We start from the raw sequence: 21,716 nt of genomic DNA, 5'->3' as shown, positions 1-21,716 counted from the left end.
CACTCACTTAAGTGAAGTTTAAAACAGTGAAAATTAACATCCCATTGACTATTTCACTGCACATGCATGCTGGTATTATAATGTGCCTGGTCTGTAAAAATCTTTCATATAAATTTCCTTTTGATTTTTAGCATAAACATAAAAAAAATACAAGCAAATCGCTTTTGTTGCTCACGTGAGAGGCTGCTTTGTGGAAGTGAAAACTGCTGAGAGCTGTCAGTGTCTTAAAGTACTGTTGTGTCTAAGAGCAAGATACTAGAACAAACTTCCTCTTGAGAAGCAAAAACAACAAAACAAACATTGTAAGCAGAATGTAGCGTCAACATCACCATCACCAAAGACTTGATTTACCAGCCTAACCATAAAGTTGTTGTTAGTGAGACAAATCATCAGCAATCCAGAATTAAATGCAAATAAAGTCTTACCAGGTTGAATGAACTTGACTCTCGCTCCTGTTGAGTCCCAGTGAGTCTGGAAACCAAAGTCTGGTCTACTGTTGGGTTTGAGAGTAAGGCTCACTCTCATGTCACTGTGATCCACCTGACACACACACAAACACACAGGTAAAGGTGACACCCTGTGATCCAATGTCCCGCGCTTCCTGCTGGAAACTAGATACGTCAGAGGGCAGCTACACAGATACAGCGAGGGAACAACTTCTTGTGTACAGTGTGGTGCAATTATCACAGCAGCCCTGCACCAGGCGCCATCTTTGTGAACTTAATGATGATCAGATTCAATGACATGTTTATGTTTGTGGCTTTCTTAATCAAATATGGAGGGCAGAAAGAAAAACATTGTCCAATATTGAACATTATTAGCTTCAAAACAATGAGCTAGTAACTCACTGTGAATGCACATATTAGGCATTTTAGGGCCACTACTGTTTATAGTCCCACTTACCCTGCTGATTAAATTAAGGACAGTTGCAATTAGTAGCCGACAATGCTATTTGCATCCCAGGTGGAATAGCCAATGTGGCTATTTAGAGTGGGTAACCTAACAAATTAGGTCGTTTTGTCATCTAAACCTGACCGAACTAAAAACTTTAAATAATTTAAAGAAAAAAAACACCTAAAAAAAAAAAAAAATCACGTCAACATTATCTTTTTAGCCTTCAGGTGGGACACAAACGAGTCTTGTGTGAGCCGCCTGTGTTTGAGCCATTCATCCACCACAACCCAATTCATAAACTTCTCCCAGTTGGTCGCGAATGAGTTGGCTCTATGGGCTGGCTTCTTTAAGCGAACGATGGGAGCCATAAATAAATACAAGACAGAATAAGAGGATGATGAAAATATCTGTTAAAACAAAGCTCCAGAAACGCGTCACATTGAGACCCTTGGTGAGACTTTTGCATGTTGCACTGGTTGCAAACATACAAAACACAGTCCAATATAAATGTAATTTAAACATTTTCACATTTTGAAGGTATTCATGCCAAACACAACGTAGAATTATGATATTCTGGAAACTGAAAAGTTTAGTATAAATACACTGAATAATTTAGGTGATAAAAAATACCCATCATAGGTCAAAAAATTGCTACATTTGGTTGAAGGAGTGGCACTAAATGAAGAACAATTTGGGAGCCGAAAGAGCCGGTTCTTTATGCTGAGCCGACCAAATGATCTGGCTCACGACAAAGAGCTGGAAGTCCCAGCACTATTGCACATATATACACACACACATGGTGCTCCAATCTCAAGGATGTGTTGAGGAACAAGCCAATTGCTGCACAGTATGGCAGGTATAGGTGGAACACTCTTGTGAACAAAAAGAAATGACGCTGGTTTTTGTAGAGTGGGAGGTGAAGGGGCCAAAACAAACTTCTGCTTGATATCGGTTTACAAACGTATTCGACTTGCTGTTCCAAAGTATTTAAATCTTGGCCTACGCAAGCCATTTGAAAAACAGCTCGATTAATTACTACTCGTTATGTTACAAGCACAAAATGGAGAACTTTGTCTTTCTCAGTCAAAATTCTGGATTGCACCTTCTCCTCGTGATACTCAGGCAGTGTTCATTCATCTGCCTAAACATCTTTACAACTGGTTATTTTAAATCAAGTCAAAGTAGCAGCTAATAGATCAGTGCCTGATCAGTCCGCCATGTAAGACGGCTTATAACTACTTAGAAAAGTGATTATTTTTCTGTCCATTTGCCCGTGTTCTTCTTAGCCCTCTCTGACTCATTTAGTTTTTCGACCGGCAATGTCAATGATAGTGATAATACATGCTTAGAGTACAGTTTGATCAAATGTCATTAAGTCCTGGATTCAAACATTACAAGTTTCAAAAGGTAACATCAGTGTAAACATCTTACCTTTGGGTGGTCTGTGCTGCCATTAGACGGGAGACTGGAGCCTTTGATGTGGCGGGCCTGCGGCGCTGAATAAGGCTGCAGTAGTAGCTGGGTTTGGGTGGAGGGCTGATGATAACCATTGGTCTGGAAGGATGTCTGGCTGGAAAAAGTGGCACCTTTCACCTCCTCTGCTTGTTCTGCACCATTCTGCTTCGCCTGGTTGGCTTTCTTCTGTCTGATTGAAGCCTGGTACTGACCCCGCAGATGGGCGGTGGCAGTCTGTCTTTTGAGCAAAGGTTCAATGGGTGGAGGAGAAAGAGATTTCTCTTTCTCACTTTTCAACAGCAGCCCCTGGTTGTTGTCTACCTGGAGGTAAACGAAAAAAAAAAAAAAAGTGTCCAGGGGGACAGCACGGATGCATGGGATTTAACAGTTTTATTCTGCAGCGTTGAAAGTGACTGAACAACCTACAGAAAATAAGTTGACACGGTTTACAATGGTGCTGCAGCATTTCTATTATTAATGAGAACGGCGATCCAAGAAAACAAAGGTAACACAAGCTGGTGGATCCTCAACACTTTTCGAACACTGGAGAATATTTTAAAATGTCACTGCACAGACACAAACTGATCTACTCTCCAACCATCGTATCCATCACTGTTATTCACCAGCATTTTGAGATCGTCTTGATTTCAAAATTGGACACACTTCCACCTGAAACAGGATGTAAAGCCTGAATAAATCATGTGAATGTGCTGTTGGAAAGTGATGTTGTTGCCAATATAAAATCCATCAGTGTTCCAGATTTAATTTAGGGTTTAGGAAAGGGAGGATGGTAGTTTAAAAAAAAAAATAAAAAAAAAAAGTTGACAGTGCAGGTTTAATGTTTTATGTATGCCTACTGGTATGCCAAGAAGTAAGCAGTAAGGTGGCATCATCCATCTTTACACTTTAGTGGAAAAAACAACTTTTACCTTGTATTGTTTTCTGCCATGGTGCTGACTTAAAGACTAAGTCGCCTGTGAATCTAAAGTTTTTGTTCATGTCAACAAATCCCACGAAAAGACAAACTTTTAACTAAATCTAACACTGATGCTGCCTAACCTTTTCATTTGGTTGCACCCAATATCACATTTTAATTCAATTTCTGAACACATTGTGAAAATAACTAAACAGGAAAAAAGTGGAAATACTTTCTTTTTTCCTTCTTCGTTTAAATCGCATGCAACAAGAAATTGCGACAATCTCAATTCTTTGAAATATAAAGCTCTAAATCTCAGGTGCTCTGATGCGACCAGTCAGTCAGTCAGTTTTTGAGGGAACCATACAGTTAAACTCCACTACTTAAATACAGTGAACTCACGTTGCACAGTCTCGGCAGTGAGGACACCCTTGATGGCTTGGTCCCAAAGGGTTTGGCTGTGATTGCAGTGGAGAGACGGGATGAGCCCTCGGACCTCCGGTATCCCCGAGGAAGGCTGGCTGAGCTGGACCACGACCCGGAGCTGGACAAGTACTTGTAGGTGCCTGTGGCCTGCTGGCCTCTGCCTTGTTCCACAGCTGGTTCCCAAGATGTCTTCTGCTCCTCTTCCTGAGACTTGTGGTTCTGGTGGTCCTCCGGAGCATCAACACCTGCCTGATTTATGGCATCAGTGCAAAAACTTGGAAATTTTGGATCAGCGCAGAATGGAAGTACCTTTTGACTTGACACAGAAGATTTTGTAGTCTTGTTTGGCTGTATAGTTGTGATCAGAGTGGAGATTTGGCGTGTAAAGACATTTTCAGATGTGGGCTGGAAAGGAGCCGGGCCGCCCTGGGCTTTGACTTGTGTCTGGGAGCTGAACGGGCAGTCAGGAGAAGGTGTGGTAACCCCTGCTCCATCTGAAGCCAGGGAGGCAAAGTGGCTCTCTTCTCCCAAGATGTTCCCATCAGAGGCAGGCATGGCTCCAACTGACGATCCCTAGCAAGACAGAAGTCCACACCACGCTGTTTGTGAGGAGCCTTTTCTGGTATCATTCAGGTGTACTGAAGTAAACACAGCCAGGGACGTTCCTTAAGGTGGAGGAAGTAAAGCATAACAATACTTACCTGAGGGTGGGCTGATTGATGGGGGCTAAGCGAAGCTGTGGGGATGAAAGGAGCCTCTGTGGCGTAGCTGCGGGCCAGCAGAGCTCGAGTACGCGGCCGCAGATCAGAGCTTTTTGATGGAGGAGAGATGGAGTAGGGTCGGGGGGCAGAGTTGTGTCTGCGTGGTGACTGCTGGTCTCTGGGGATATTGCCGTGTAAGGGAAGAGGAGTGGGCGTAATGAAGGAAGCAGAAAAGATGGCGTGTCATATTACATGACTTCACTGAACAGTTATCAAGCTAGGTGAGCCGCTCCACACCCACACACACACACACACCCACACACCCACACACACACTTAAAAGTGTAAGATTTTCCATGACATTTTTAGCAGGTTTGTACCTCTTTATCAATCCTCCCGCCTCAAAGCTGGTCGAAGCCCCATTGATCATCTGGTTGATGACGTGCTCCCTGTCTTGTGACATCCTGCGGAGGTCAGACTTGGTGCTCCTGCGACGGTTCTTCCACTTTGTCAAATCCTGAAACAAATGCATTCATGGCAACACTGTATAGCGGCATACAGACACAAGGCAAGTCAAAGTGCTTTTAGGGGCCTAGAAATAATATAAGGCTTTATGAAAATGTCTTTTAAAATGCTATTTGAACAATGAAAACAAAAAAGCAAATCAATAGGTGCAAATCCAAAGGTGCAGTATTTAAAAATTTGCCACCTGTTGAATTCATACCCCAAACAAGTAGGGGGCAGCATAGTGCAAGAGTCACAGCTAACTGCTGCTAACCGTGGCAGTTCAGGTGGGGACAGGAGTGAAGAGAGGAGAAAAAGAGGAGGTCAGGCATCAGTCAGCGAACACCTCCACAGGCCTGAGCTTGAGGTACAAAGTGGTATTAAACTAACAAACTTACATACTGCACCTTTAAACAAGAAACTGCATTTAAAATCCAATCTTAAGTACCAAATTAGCAGCTAGACATAAATTATGCACATAAATTATGGTGACACAGTGTGATGTCAAAGTTACAGAATTAAAAGCGGGGACTATTAACGAGGCGTTTCAGGAGCAGTGTTTTCTGTGGGAGAAGAGAGCTTTTCTTGTACTTTTTAATTTTCAAGATCTTTTACACACACAAGAACCTATATAAAATACTGAAGGAGAGGAAAAGGAAAAAAAACTGGATAAACTTGCAATCTCCAACATTTACATAAGCTCTGTAGAGAAGTCCTTACAGTACTCAGAAAAAACAAAAATTGAACATCTGCACCAGCTACTAAATGGACGTTGAAGCCGATTGTTTCATCGGCATCTTTTTGTTGCAAGACTTAATTTAGATTTACATTTAGGGCATTTAGCAGATGCTTGCAGTCGCAGACTTCTAGACTTACATCCTGCCACTTTTCTTCACCATCCTTGGCAGCAACGCTATACTTGCGTTTGTCTTCTTGATTCCACGGACCTCCCATGCCATCATGGATGATGTTCCCATCAGGAACTTTACGTACAGGGTACACCATCGGGATGTCACTCAGTGATTTGCTCCTGGTTCAGACAAACAAAGAGGCAAGACAAGGAAATAAAGGTTACACAGAGCAAACGAGGATGGTATTTCAAACACTGCAGTTGCATAAAAGTGCAAGTGAAGCAGAACAAACATGATGAATAGAAGTATTGCAATGCAGCGCACACCAACACGTCATCTTACACTGACAACTTTCTGTATGTGGGTCTCACACACACACACACACACACACACACACACACACACACACACACACACACACACACACACACACACACACACACACACACACACACACACACACACACACACACACACACACACACACACACACACACACACACACACACACACACACACACACACACACACCATCACACAGACACACCTTGCACATGACAGGCCAGTAAGCCACAATATTAACAGCTGCAACGCGGCACATTCTGCATCCAAACAACAGAATCCTTAGCAAAGTGCGAGCGGGAGAGTAGCATGCAAGTCAAGTAACGCAGCAGAACAAATGGCAACAGATGTTGCTGTCTGGAAAAACACAACAGCCATGACTTGTAACGAGTAATAGCACTGCTGTGGGCGACAGAGGATGTCAGTTGTGACATTCAAATAACTTACAGCAGCATTTAGCAGGTGGTGAATCAAAGCTGTGACATAATTTGAAGGGAGGAACCAAGACTGTGATTAAAAACAGTCCTGTAGATTGTCATATATTCTACTGTCAAGTCTCTGCCCAGAAAATTAGTAGTGGGCGGTAAACCAAGTGCTCCATCTTTATGAAAATGCAAATGATGTTTGCAGAATAATTTCCTTTGTAGGTAGGCTGAATACAAACAGCACGTTCAGATGAAGCAGCAACAAAGCAGTTACGATCTAAGCGGCCTCAGACAACTTTATGCCTCAAACTTCAGGACTTACCAAATCCAGCCAGGGTTGACCTGAACCTGTGTCTCAGGTCTGACCTGGATTTGATATGTTCTACAGAACCAAAGAAACAGACACGAAAACTGATTAACAGCATCTAAACATTAGGTTTGGAAAAAATGTATTTATGTTGAGGAGTCACTGTATATATTACTTACAAAAAGGCAATGTTATTTGACAGTTAACCACAGATGTAATACAAGCCTACCACACACACAGAAGATCATAGCTCAAAGAGTGTTTTTAATGCACAAAATCATCAGCACAACACTTTATTTTACCACACCAAAGCCATATTAACACAAAACGTAAACTGGAAAACATCTGCGCTGACACATACGGTGTTATAAATATCATTATTCTGTTATGGCTATCAAAACATGACGAATGACACAACGCCTGAGTCATCTGCTTAACCATTATAAACTAATGAGTCACTCAGCATGTAGCCGTCATAAAAAGTCCTCACATCATCAGCACTATAAAAAAGGTGCCAGAGTAAATGCCAGCAAGCATTAACGGTGTAAATTCAAGGCACATTTAATTTTCTTATCTACTTCATGAGACATCCTTTGGATAAAAAGAGCAACATTTGCATATCTTTGCTGAATTACGCAGTTTGCTGATGGATTAGAAATTTGCAAATGCAAAAGTAACAGGTACACTCGGTACATGAGGAGATAAATAGAATAGCACATTAGAGCTTGTGTTAACAGTCTGTTACAGTGTGCACGGTTAGTGTGTGCGTCAGGTATGGATCTTCAGGACAGTAGTGAATGTTGAGGCTTGGAGAGAGTTTCTTAGAGATGCGTCTGAGGTTCTTCGGGGATGTTTTGTGCAGCTGCAGATGTCACGAGCCAGGAAATGAAGTCAAACTCTTCCTCAGAAGAACCTAAAGCTTTATGGCTTCAGTCAAAGAAAAGAAACACAATGTGATTGATTGCTCATTTTCATGTTCATACTTTTATTTTGGGTTAAAACTAGAATAGGTTTACATGCTTTAGTGCTCAAAAAACATCAGTTTTCTCAAGCTGTGTTTAAGCTCCCGTCTCTTTAAGGCCCTCCTCCTGAATACCCAGTCTGCTCTGATTGGTTCGCTCGCACACGTCTGAGCAAGCACTGCTAACAACAACAACAACAACAACAGAGTAGCTGTGCTAAATTAATTTCTTAAGTGCCAAACTAGCGGTGAGGCGTCAAATTGTGCAAATGTGCGACATGGTGACGTAGTCTGAAGTCACGAAATTAAAGGCGAAACTATTGACGAGGCGTTTCAGGAGCAGTGTTTTCTGTGGGAGAGGAGCTTCTGTTAGTACAGACCTTAGCCTTTTTTACTTTCAAGATCTTTTATATGCACAAGAATATATTAAACACTACAGGACATAAAAAAAAATAAAATTATAATAGGTCTCTTTTCAGGGAGAAAGAAATAGGATAGAAATTTGCAAGATGTTGGGTTCAGCAGTTACGTCTTTGCAAACTAGCGCTAGCTGTTTCCCTGACTAGCAAACCAGGATTTAGTTTGCTGGTGTAGTTGAGCTGGATTTATAAACTAACTAATAGCATCACACACAAAAGTTTCATATTAGATTTGACCAGAGGAGGGACAGTAAGTCAAAGTCCAACCTGTCAGCCATGTAGTGTTTTGGCTTCTTTAACGTTACAAGGATTACTTCAAGCAATGCATCAACAACTAGCACAGTAAGTAAACAGCAAAAGAGCAAAACTTCAGCGTCAGCTTTGCCTTGCATTAGCTCACGACTAAATTGTAAAAGCTTTCACACTTGCACTAGCGGTAAAAAAAAAACAGCCAACAGACCTTAAGACCATCAGTTTACGATACCATGGTCTTCTCTGGGAGCCAAGGTAGATCGTACGCACGCGAACCTCCTCTTCTGGTGTCCAATTTCGGGGTAAGAAGCGGTCATAGCTGGGATTGGTAGAGGTCTGATGAAGGGTCTGCTGCACTCGCCGCAAATACAAGTCATCCAGGACTGGGTCTGCCTCAGTGTAATCGTCGTCGGAGTCTTCCTCATACAGAGCTCGTAGGAAAAGCTCTTCGTTGAAGGTACGCTCAGAGGGAGACACAGTGAGGTGGGGTTGAGTGCTGCAGCAGAGAGTGGTAGACCCATGTCTATGTTTATTCTCAGGTGGTGGTGATGATCACACAGACATCGCTTTGGATAAAACAGTTACACCAAGTATCTCAGACATGATCCGACAGCACAAAGCTACTCCGAAATGTTAAAAGGCAGAGGTGGGACTGATGATTAATGCATGGAGGCAAATTCACTGGGTCTTTGAGGATAAGGGTTATGGTTATATAATGCTTTTCCATTTCCAAGCAGCGGAGTTGTAGTTAGTGTGGTAGAGTAAGAGCAAAGCCATAGACATCCACAGCTCTTTAAAACACACACAGAGCTTCCTGCCGACACCTTTCCACATGAACTATTGTATTAACTCGCCTACGGCCAAACTGACCCTCCAGGTGATCGGCCACCAAAAGGAGCGCTCAACCTGACATAGTCTTCAGCTCTATGTTACCATAGTGACAAGAGGCATGAAGAAACTCGCTCAGAAGAGGCAAGTCGGCCCTCAGTGATCCAGACTGAACGATTAGTGCAGGTTTTCAAAACACCATTTTGAAAAAGCTTTATAATTTATTCAGTTCTTTTTTATGTTTTTTTATTTCATTTATTAGCATTTACCTAGTTGTCTTTGTTCTATATTATACTTCAAAGAGTGCTGAGGATGAGTCTCACAGCGTGAGGGAAGAAGCTGCTCTATAGTCTGGTGGTACGGCACAGAAAGAAGTTTGTTTCACCATCGTCACATTACAGCCACAAATGAATAAACTACATCATCACCCTTCATCATGCAGGTAGCGGTGTTTCAGAAGAAGTGCGAAAATATGCTGCATTTCTTTCACATCATTTACACCCACTGGCCAGATTTAAGATCTTAAGATCCTGTGGAGAAAAGTGGTGGTGCTACCACTTTTGTCCACAGGATCAACAAGAAAATGTAGCTCCATTAATATAAGAAACTTTAATCTTAAGGTAGTGCAAATCAATTTGCAGACAGTGAAATCTGGTACAAAATGAGAAAGGAAAATCTTCAACCAAGGACTTGATGCTTAAGAAAAATAAAAATAGAAAAATCCTTTAGCAGCTACAGATAAGTAAGTTAGTATCAGTGGATGAACTCTCTGTGCAGTAACCAACATATTTGCAGTACCTGGTGAGTGGACTATCGCTGCCCCTTCCGTTCTCCACTTGTCCTTGTTTTCTCCGTAGGAGCGGTGCTGGGACATAACCTTTGTTTAGCTGGGTCGGGGGCTGTGTGCTCTCCATCTTGAACACCTGCTCAGCCTCTGCGTCACTTCCACAACCTTGGGACCACACAAAAGTGGAAAATGAGCAACAAAAAAAGATTCAAGTTTAGAGAAACATGAGCTTAAATTAACTAAAATAAAAAATGAGCTGAGCCAAGAATGTATTGTGCTTCATATAATAGAGAAAGAGAGCATAACAGAGGAACCTTTGGTGGGTGACTGAGTCTTCACACAGCCAAGCCTTGAGCGAGCATTGTGCCAAGTACTTCACCCTCTCCCATCACACACACTTTTATCACCACAGTGAGGAACTTGCCACAAGCTATCACTGACGTGCACTGAGACCGAGCACAGCAGAGTGCAGACAAATTCAGATCAGCAGCTTCCTGAATGTTGATCCAACAATTAGGCTGATCAAACCTAATAACATGGTTGCACAACTCATGAATATTTGATAAAGACATTTATGTGTTGGCAAGTTCTTTTGCAGACTGACTTTCATCTGTGTACAGGAAGTGTAGTCAAAAGTTGCTACAGCAGGTTGTTTGGCATCGATATGAGCAGGATTAGCTCGAACAAAGAAAAGAGCCCAAACATTAGAAACTTATACTGCATCAAAATCAAGGGTCAAACTTCAGGTGGTGTGGTGCACAAATGACTGACTAGAAGAAGATTGTTAAGTACCTTCGCTGTTTAGGTGGAGGGCTCGGGAGTCCAGAGAGCTCTCCCTCTTATAGCCCGGTCTCATACGCAGGTATTCCTCCCTCTCTGGGTACCAGCACTCCCTGTACCCGCTGTCTTTCACAACCACATTACTACCCTCATCTAGAACCTTTGGAAGGCAGGGTTAATGTAGATTAAAAAGATTAAAAAAAAGAACTACAACTGTGTTAAAAGCTTTGAAGAGCAGCTTACCTTGGACAAGGCACACCCTAACAGCCCTTCAAAGGCCTTGAAGTTAAGCTGAGGCCCACTGTAATAGGTATTGCGGCCTAACCAGTAGATTGTGATCAGAACCTGAGAAAGAGAGGAAAAAGCGACATGAGGGGTACGTAAATCCAACTATACACAACTTCCTTTTTCTTCCCTGCTGAACAGAAAAGTGTAGGGATTCCTCTAAAATTAATCTAGCTTAGCAGCCTGCCTCTCCTTCCTCACTTGTACATTTATAGTTATGCAAAATAAGATGTAGGACAGGCACCACGGTGGACAAAAAAAACATAAAAACAGTTTTAACTAAGTAGTAGGAGAAAGATAAACGTTAAAATGACTCAAACCAACTAAAAATATACAGGACAAAACAAGGTCAACCTAACTGGCAGCCTGTCCCAACAGCTCCAACAACAATGTCCATCAGCATTGGCTGACTGTTTGCATTTTCCTTTGACTTTTTAGACGTCCAAAAATAAAAGCTGCTGAGCGTAACACTGTCAAACCTGCTATGAGAGGGGAGAGGCTGTCAAAATGACAGAGGTGCATGTCAGTCTGAGCCTGGCAATGTTTTATTTTCAGTTGACTCAGAGGAGGAGGATAAGCTGTGAAAGATCCAAGAGAAAATGCTGAGCGGTACTGCATTCAGAAAACGTTTAGAAACTCGTTCTTAGGGGAGAAATGATAAAAAAATAAATAAAAAAATAAAAAAAACAGGTGTTGCTAAAAGGATAATGCACATACAGATTAATGCATTAAAGGGAAAGTTCACCCCAAAATCTTTACTCTTACCTGTAGTTCTATTTATCCATCTAGATTGATATAATGGAAATAAATGGCGCTCAGCTTGTGGTGCTGAAAGCACCAAAATACATTTTAATTTCAAAAACTCAAACAGCAATGTTTCTTTCCAGATATCATGAGCCGGTTACTCAAAATAATTAACAGACCTTGCTGTGAGCAGTTTCATGTAGGAACTATTTCCTTTCTACCAAATGACACCTGCCAACCATATCACTGTGCAGAAGGAAGCATGCACACATGGATGATAGGCTTATGCTCCTGTTAGCTAGCTTTGTTAGCTGGCCTCTCATCCCTGAGTAGATGCTCACTTCCTTCTGCACAGTGATACGAAAATAACATAATTCCTTCACTAAACTGTTAACAACAAGATCTGTGGGTAATCTTGAGTAACCAGGTCATGAAATTTAGGAAGAGAAACTGCTGTTGAGTTCACATGTGTTTTTGGCGACATCTCCAAAACTCTACATACTATGCCAAAACAATCTAGTACAGTTTGTTTATTCAGTCATGAAAATCAATAAGTGAATATTTTTCTCTTCTCTTAAAATGTCTACATAGTGCACCTTTAAGCAGGTCAAATGTTCATGTGTTAGCATGCTAACATTTGCTACTTAGCACTAAACACAATGCACGACTGAGGCTGATGGGAATGTAGTTTGATAATTTGGCACTGGACATGTACACTTTAGACCTGATGATGATTATGCGAGACGAAAAGTCACGGGATTACAATTCTGCCTCAGGGTGACATGAAAGTGTGTACCACATTTCACAAATGTCAACCTCATGGTGACGCAAGAAAAGTCAGGGGGTGACCGAATGTATTAGGAATACTTCTCTGGGAACCATGAATGTCTGCACCTGACAAACATTAGTAAAGACAGAAAGTAAAGGCTGTGAAATAGGAGTCTCTTCCTGTTTAGTTTTATATCACAACCAAAGCATTTTGGACACAATTTATTTCTGATTTGCCTCGAGGGAGGGATATTTCTTTGACGGACTTCCTCCCTGGCAGAGCAGCAGCCTGTGCTGCAAAGTGATATCAACAACACGACGTGTCAGAATTTCTTTATATGTGCATCTTATCAAAGTCATCACAGAGCGGTCAGCAGATTAAAAAAAATCCATGAAGGATAGAGGATTGAATTGACCAAATACTTCAGAGCAAAATGCTAGTTAGATGAGAACGGCGATAATTTTTGTCTGTATGGATTCTCCATTATGCTCATCCAGTGTCTGTTGTGGTCAATAGAAACAATTCACTGAATGTTGAAATTATCTGCCAGGTCAAGACATCAATGTCACTGCAGATTAAAAATATAACCTATAAGGGGTTCATTTTAATGATGTACAGAGACACACTATAATATGCAGCTTTTTAAAAAAAATATAAGCAATTCTGTTGGAGCCAAAATTGGTTTCAGTGTCGCCTCATTTGTACAACCTGAGAGAAAACCAGCCGTGAGGTCTTATTGTCAGCCTTAAGCACAGGGACAGGATGTGTTCATTATTCTCTAATAGTCTACCTGCCTCATGCAGAGGAAATCATTACACTGCAGGCGACAGGGTCATCACAGGTTAATCCTAGTTAATGGTATTATTAGCCATGTATGATTTTACTTAACAATGGCCCCAATTCCCTTCAGAGTTCAGTGCAGAATGGCTCATGGTTTATATTTTAGGAATAAATAGAGGCTGGACTGTAAAGATTCGTAATAAGACCCCACCATAATGAACACTGATCATTATCGCATTATGTTTTTCTGAGGCAACGTGGCCAAACACTCATGTTTGCCTTTGATACAGATGCACAGGCACTAAAGTAGGCACAGCAAAGGAATTGAGTTAATAAGTTCTAAGTTATAAAGTTTTAATAAATAATCATTATATTGATCTTTATAGTAGATTGTGGTAAAACAATGAAAATGACACATTTGTCCATGCTCTCCATTCTCTCCTACTGAGAATTGTTAAATCACACAAAATCAGACATTGAAAACATTTAAAAAGTCTCAAAACAACTCCTAGGTGTACTAATTTGCAACCCCTAAATAAAAATGTATGTAATGACGTGATCCTACCCTCTCACTGAAGTTACATAGTGCACAAACAAGTGATAGGGAGGCGGAGTGGCTGAGACAGAGACACCATTCACCCTATTACAAGTCACTGTACCATCACAATGATTCTGAAGTTGTTATTTTAAGGTAAAAAAAAAAGTTACATAATGTTGTTGGTAATGGAATGTTCTGTTTAGGGTGCCACGGTACAGGTCAACATTAGTCCACATTACATCACCACTGCATACAAACACAGAGATATTTGTGTATCTGGTTGGAGTCCTGCATGAAAACTGGACTTCAATGGAGGCAAATTAACCCTAATTGGTTAATTTGAGGAAAAATGCATTTCAAAAGAAAGAGTTCTCTGACAAACAACCTCATTACCGGGTCCAAGTTGTCAGCTTTTGTGTGATTCAAATGAGGCCTCCCAGATAACCAAACAAGCTCATGAGCTTCGAAACATGTAAAATACCAGGAGTGCACACAGGCGTGCACACATACAGTACTCGCATGTTCCACACACACACACACACACACACACACACACACTTATTGCAATTTTTAGCAGGAGTTTCAGGCATAGTGATATAACATAAGGCCATACATGTGCCATTCTAGGAGAAAAGGTGATAGTGTTTGGGGTAATTTATAGGTTAAGTGAAGCAGGAAAGACTTGCCTTTAAGATTTTATTTTAAAGAGCAAAAAGACTTACATTTTTGAGTCTTCTGTTGCTCTCATCTCGTCTAAAATAAAAGGAAAGAGAAATAAGAGTGACACTCCTCATGCTGCAATTTACAGAAGGACTGCACATACAGTTACATCACTAATAAACACGATAGAGAGCTGTAAGGACAAAAACCTGATGTGAAATCTCATTTGCAATGCTCTACTAATCAGCTGCTTATCATTATTTATAGAGAACAGGCCATCAATTCGTATAAAGCAGCAGCTTGTCGGGCAAAGATACATTTTTTTTATGAATGCAAAGCAGCTGTGAGACTCTATAACCCTTTCCAGCACAGGTATTGCAGTAAAAACACCTCAGTGTTAAATGTCTTCAACACAGCCAAAAAGAAAACCTATACCTCAGACACATACATTTAACCTCAGCTACTTAAAGACAATTGTACCTGAGCGTTGCACGAGTGGACAGGTCCTGCAGGTCTCCTGGATCAAACCGCTGTGACACATTCAGGCCCAGTTTCCCGCAGGCTTTCAGGAAGACATTCACATTATCCTGGAGATTAAAATGAAAAGAGACCGCGAAATTAAATCATTTAAAAATATGGGTTTGTAGAAAACTGGGAGAGAATCAGAAGGGATTGTTGATGATGATGTTGATGCTGTTTGGCTTCAACTAATGCCAGGAGAGCTTTTCGAAATGCCACCGCCAACCTCACAACCAACAATAAAGAGTTTACAGTAAAGTACTCCTGTATTACCACTAAGACTGGGACTGCTGTTATCAATAACTACTTACTTATCAATCACCATCTATTAAACTGCAATTTTAATGATTATATTACTTACAAACCTAATCTGATATTGGTCGATGAAGGTTAAGCCAAAGCCAGAAATTAATTTACTGTAGTTATAAGACTCCATTTTTTTTAAACCACATTTAATATCAGGAATCTTTTTATATTCAGGTGCTGACCCTTTGCTCAAGCATATAAGCAGCAGATTTTATGCTTTGTAGCCAACAAACATTAACAGTGGGAGGTCGATTAAACTTGTCTGGAAACATTAAACTTGCTCTGCTTGGTGCAGCCCTTAAAACACCAGACTTCTCTTTACAGCTCTGCAAGCTGGGTTGCAGAAGCCAAAACCTAAGTTTGTGAAGTCAAATCAATACTCAAAGCTAATAATAGGATCATTCAGCTTAAAGGGTCGCATATTGTAGAAAGTGAGATTTCCATGTCTTTCAAAGCAGCTCTATGTGCTATATAATACTGTGAGGGTATCAAAATGATCAACTCATGAAGAAATGCACAGAGGCAGCATTCAGAAACTGTGCATTTAAATTTGCGGTTAGGACTTCTGTAAGGTTTGTGATATCGGTACAGTCATCGCCCTCAGCACTGCCCTGAGCATGGGCGTAAAAACAACTACGAGAGCTGATGGTGAAAAACAGCTGGTGGTGCCTGCTCAGGCCTGTGAGAGCTGACCAATCAGAGCAGACTGGAATTTTCTGGAGGGGGGCACTGTTCAGACAGAGTGACGACAGTATGAGAGAAATAATGTGTATTTTCAACATTAAAGCATGCAAACAATTTCTAGTAGACGTACAAAATAAAAGTATGATCCTGAAAAATGATCATAATATGGGCTCTTTCACGATGTCTGATTCTACTTGGCTATTTGTTTTTGTTGTTTCTGAAAATGATTAAGGAATAATTCTATGTACAACTTTAATGTCCACCCTCTTACTTACATGGAGGATAAGTCAGATAATGTTTTGGCATCCTCTACTGGCAGATCTCCAATCGCCATGCAAAGACTTTCCACAAAAATAAAAGGAAGCTTACCATCTACTATGATTAATTACCAATGTCAATTAAAAGGGTTCGAGGTTGTACAAACAGGATATTGATTCTGTGCTTATTCAAACAGCTGCTTGAAGGGTAGAAAAATCATTATAGACATGGATGTTTTTGCAGCAATGTCAAGTATATTTGACTTGTAAGTTAAAACATGCAGTGCCAGTATGGTCCTTTAGGCAGTCACAGTAACTGCTGAGTCTCTGATACATCTGCATCTCACACCCTACCATCACCACCATCCACTGGTGGGCTCTGCCTATTTATTGGCCCCTGATGGGAGATGGTAATTGATCCTTTCGTGCCCTTGCTTTGGGCGGTTTTTGCAATTATACGTGTGTGAAGCCATCAAAACACATCCTGAGGCCAAAATATACATCTGCATTTACCTCATGAACATTTTTTTTTAACGTATTCAGCAGCTGGGTCGTCACACTGATATGCAGTTTCAAGTTGTGGCAACACTGTGCCTTTGACAGGAAACCACAAGAAGTGTCAAAACTTCCTGGCTAGCAGGTGCCTTCCTATGTTCTTGTATTTTAAGCAACAAACACATTTTAAATGCTTTTTTTGAATCAGCAGAATACAAAACATTTGAAGAGGTCTTTTGAAATCACTGCTTGCATCACACAGTCACACAAACATACATACACATGGTAAGGACTTTAAAACACTCACCAGGCCAGCGATGGGAGTAGAAAGTCTGTTCACTTTCTTGATGATGCCAGGTTTCAACTGGTTGATCAAACTACAGGTCAAAAAACATAAAAACCACTTTATGCTGGACAAATCTGAGATGCAATATATACTACATTTAATTTAACATCAGGGTCCTATTCCATAAAAGAAGCTCAATAACAGTTGAGCTTTAGAGCTAGATTTTTACTTTAAATACGAATGTTCACTCACTTGTGAACGCGCTTTATTACATCTTAGACAAAGAATCAAGAGCTTCTAGACTTCTGGGCTAACCTACTAGCTTTGGTTTGTTGCCAAAATACCTCTTATTTGCTGACCTCATTGTTCTTTTGTAGCTACAAGTTGACGTTATAAAAGTCATTAGTTAGTTATAATGTGCTTTAGGAGAAAATGGCACAAAAGACTGTAAAGAAATGCAGAAAGTTGGTGTACAAAATAGTTTTTATCCAGTGGTCTGTTTTACATGCAATTACAAAAGAGCTTCACTTCACTTCACGTCAGAGCTGTTGAAGCTAAGCTAGTAAATTAAAATCTAACCACAGGTTTGCATGGTAATGGAAATTAAAGCTTGACTGTGAAAGTCACTAAATGCATCAAAATGTACTCACTCGCACAGCAGAACTCCATTCTCCAAGGCAGCGCGGAAGTCGTTGCAGCCAAACGATTTTCCAGTCACTTCCTAAGAAAAAAGTTTGGAATTTATCCATTGAATATCACACGTGTGCGTTCAAAGTTTCATTTTACTGGTGAGATTTATGATTTCAAATACATTCAATCTCCAACAGTTGAACCTGTAAAACTACATGGTAAAACATCCTCATTGGTGGGACCTGCCCACAGCTACATTCTTAGATCCTCATTATATGAAACATGCATGCCTTTCTGCATATACTGTATTCAGGCAGGAAAAAAAACAAAACGATGAAAATCAGATTTAAAACAACACACATCAACTGCACTGGTTTATATACTGTATACTGTATTTCAATTAAAGTAAGTAAGTAAAGTTTATTTAGCATAGCAACTTTCACAGAGCAAGGTCACAAAGAGCTTAACAAATAAAATCAATTAAAACATCAAGCCATAAAAACAATAAAAGTAGTATACAACAAACATAAGCAACAACACATCGCAAATAAATAAATAAATAAATAAATAAATAAATAAATAAATAGGTCCAGCAGCTGGTTCAACTGTTGGAGAAGGAGCTGGTCTTTATGCACTTCTGGTAATGGACACAAAGCTGCTCAGTGGCAACTAATAAAGCAAAAAAACAAAAACAAAAAACTAATGAAAAACTAATAATTTTTTAGTTTTCAACAGTAAAACAAAGTAAAGTTAATGAAGTGCGCTGGGTGCTATTAAGATTTAGCCTAAACAGCTGAAACCTACAGCGACAACTACCCACAAGAACAAGGCTTAAATTTTCTCTGAATAACCACATACTATAAAGCAAAACAGAGGGCCATAAAATGTATGTGGACAAACATTCCCATAAAAAAGTCTCAGTCAAATCAAAGAATACAACATCACCTAAATGACTTTACATGGCAGGAGCAAGCACAGGGCCAGGGGGGTTTATAATGAGGACATAAAAATGGGGCTATTAAGGCTCAGCTCCATAACTAACAGAGGGCCCCAAAAGGCTATTCTTCTCACTAATTAATCCCCCCAGGAATCCACCATCACAATTCTTTTTTGGTAGAGCTGGGCACCAGGCATGGACGGGACGCCTCTCAGCGCAATCAAACAATGCAGTGCCAGGCTAACTCAATAAAACACCATCATGGAGGTCAACATACTGTCTGTTCTACAGCTCCAACACTTTAATTGGTCATTTCAAAAAACAACTGCTTCTAGGAAACACAGATTCAATGGATTTCAACCATATGTTCCTAAGTGCTCTCTAGACAGCTTCAATTGTTTGAGAGTTTCCCAAATACAAGAGGGATGAAGCCATTTACCTGAAATCATCACTGAATAAATCTGGCCCAGTTCTAACAAAAATGAAGGAATTAACAATTTATCAAGATATTTTCGTAACTGCAATATCTCAGTTGCAGGAGTTGCAATTTTTTGCAAAGGTAAAATGTGTCACAACATACCATTATAAATGTATAAATGAGGCATTGGGGTGCTACAGAGGGCTGCAACTAACAATTATTATTTCATTATTGATTAACCTGCTGATTATTTTCACAATTAATTGATTAATCGTTGAGCCTAGACATTCCTTTTTTTTATTTTACGTGAAAAATGCTTAGCACAATTTCCCAAAGCGACATCTTCTAATTGCCAATTGTCCAACCAAAAGTCCAAAACCCAAAGACTTTTCAGACTTTTATTTGGCAAGTCTGTGTCCATAAAACATTTTGAGCATTGACTCTGATTCGCAAAAGACAAAAGCCACCTCAAACCAGCGTACAAACTTTTTAGCAAATTAGAGGAATTTTTTTTTAATTTTTCCATTTCCATAAAATTTCTAATTCGATATTCTTCAAACTGCACATAAAAATGCTTTATGGAAACACGGCTAGAGTTTACACCATTATAACGGGAGCTTTGAACTGTGGCAGGCCAAGGCCAGCTAGTTAACATGCTAACTTCAGTGGATATTTCTGCAACACAATACATAGACATCATAACATTAAAACTTGTATTTCTTGACATTCTGATGACAAATTTAGTTCATTTTTGTGCTTTCAACTGAAATCTTAGAAATTGCAGCTTTGATTGATCGATTATGAACACCGTTGGAGATTAATGTACTTTCAATCGACTGATCGATTAATTAAGTAATCTCGACTTCTTCAATGTGAAGACGTGAAGCTTTTTTGATTAAATGAAAGTGAATATCTTTGGATTTTGGACTGCTTTTTACGATATTTCATATGCTAAACTACTAATTAAGTATTTGGAGGACTGCTCGCTAATCGAAATAATCATAAGTTGCAAGCTCTAGTTGAATTAGAGGGAAAATGTGCTACATTCAAGAGATAATTTCCTCTAGTTGAGGAGATGTCGGATATTGTTTTATTATAGAAGAACACCGGCTTAAAAATTGTGCTGCTCCTGTTTCACCAGAAACTAAATGGCCTGTTTACATAATGCAGAGGAGGGCAATCCATTCTTATTTATTCTCCAGTCCGGTCGGCATTGAGCAAACATTTAAATGTAATTGCTGCTGGTACTGCTGCTAATGATAAACAGCAGCAGTTTCTGGACACTTGAATATATGGAAGCTTATTATCCTGCAATCTGTAACACTGGATGTTAGTGCCAACACATTCCCAATGCTGTTTGGCACAAAAAGGCATTTATGAAACCATTTACCATTTCCTTAAAAGCAATACGCCTTGCTCGCCTTCTCTCACTCTCTCACTCTCACACACTCACACACTCACACACTCTCACACTCTCACACTCTCACACACACTTTCATCCATCAGTGCCGGAAAATTGGCACGGGCTCACTGCCAAGAGAGCAACATTCAGGGCCCACTGTCTACCAGTTGTATTCATTGGTTATGATTTAAGGATTACAACTTTGACAATGTTTGGACAGCAGCAGCCTTTAACAGCCTAGAATTGCATTGCTTTAAAACCACATCCTCCACTGCCTGTGGATGGCAAGACCTGCAGACTGAGTGTGCCTGCCTCACATTAACTTCAGCAAATGTGCAAAGGGCTCTAACCAACTAATCACAAACAAGTCACACACAGAAACAAGAAACATCATAAACCTCAGAGCTGCTGCGATCAATCGATCGATCACGTCAACCACCTGCAACTCTGATATTTTTGAGAGAAAAAAATTCTCTGATTCCAGCTTAAATGTGAATATTTTCTGGTTTCTTTACTACTTTTTGACAGTAAACTGAATATCTTTGTGTTATAGACATACAAGACATTTGAGGACGCCATCTTGGGCTTTGGGAAACATTGATCACTCACCATTTTCTGACATTTTATTGATGAAACAACTAGTCGATTAATCAAGAAAATGGTCAACAGATTGATTAATGATGAAAATAATTATTAATTGCATCCCCTACGTTGAGACGAGCTCAACTTGCAGTTGCTTTTAATTGTGCGCATGTGTTGAGTTATGGACTTGTATGTATGTATGCAAGTCTGTTTTCCCCCGTGAAAAAATAAAGGATTTTTTTTCTTCTAATTATCTGCCTTCCTTCTGTGTGAATTTCCCTCTGAAGCTCTGTAGTCAAATCATCTTTATCTGGACGACCGCAGAAGATCCTCACACAGGGCTCTCTGTGTCAGCAGGTCAACTCCTACCTGAGTCTTATCGAGGTGTATTTTGCATTCAAACTCACAGATAAGTCTGTGAAGGTGCCTCACTGTAGGTGAGCTTTAAAAAGGTGCACTTTGTAGTTTTGGAAAAGAAAATTTAATCAGAAGCTAAAGATCTTCACTGACTTAAACAAGCTAAATAAACAAACTATTTGTTTTAATGTCCGGATAAACAAACTTTTTCATACCGTAT

General features: G+C 40.2%; 1 protein-coding gene across 5 annotated transcripts in view; it reads right to left on the bottom strand.

Moving 5' to 3' along the window:
- lmo7b (LIM domain 7b) overlaps window positions 1-21,716 on the bottom strand; it is a 32,095-nt gene that overhangs the window by 9,724 nt on the left and 655 nt on the right. For 3 of the 5 annotated variants that reach the window (XM_073465218.1, XM_073465219.1, XM_073465214.1), the window contains exons 3-16: window positions 17,821-17,891; window positions 17,192-17,261; window positions 15,104-15,210; window positions 14,686-14,716; window positions 11,091-11,192; window positions 10,860-11,007; window positions 10,079-10,232; window positions 6,836-6,895; window positions 5,772-5,925; window positions 4,772-4,908; window positions 4,393-4,570; window positions 3,668-4,264; window positions 2,326-2,670; window positions 426-540 (exon numbers count right to left, since the gene is read on the bottom strand). In XM_073465218.1, the coding sequence (XP_073321319.1) occupies window positions 426-540; window positions 2,326-2,670; window positions 3,668-4,264; window positions 4,393-4,570; window positions 4,772-4,908; window positions 5,772-5,925; window positions 6,836-6,895; window positions 10,079-10,232; window positions 10,860-11,007; window positions 11,091-11,192; window positions 14,686-14,716; window positions 15,104-15,210; window positions 17,192-17,261; window positions 17,821-17,891 (2,269 nt within the window). The remainder of the gene's footprint in view (window positions 1-425; window positions 541-2,325; window positions 2,671-3,667; window positions 4,265-4,392; window positions 4,571-4,771; window positions 4,909-5,771; window positions 5,926-6,835; window positions 6,896-10,078; window positions 10,233-10,859; window positions 11,008-11,090; window positions 11,193-14,685; window positions 14,717-15,103; window positions 15,211-17,191; window positions 17,262-17,820; window positions 17,892-21,716) is intronic. The other 2 variants (XM_073465216.1, XM_073465217.1) reach the window with 1 other exon arrangement.

The sequence above is a fragment of the Pagrus major genome, chromosome 4 (assembly GCF_040436345.1).
Source record: "Pagrus major chromosome 4, Pma_NU_1.0".
In the NCBI taxonomy this organism is placed as follows: domain Eukaryota; kingdom Metazoa; phylum Chordata; class Actinopteri; order Spariformes; family Sparidae; genus Pagrus; species Pagrus major.
This window is presented reverse-complemented; position numbering and strand designations above follow the sequence as displayed.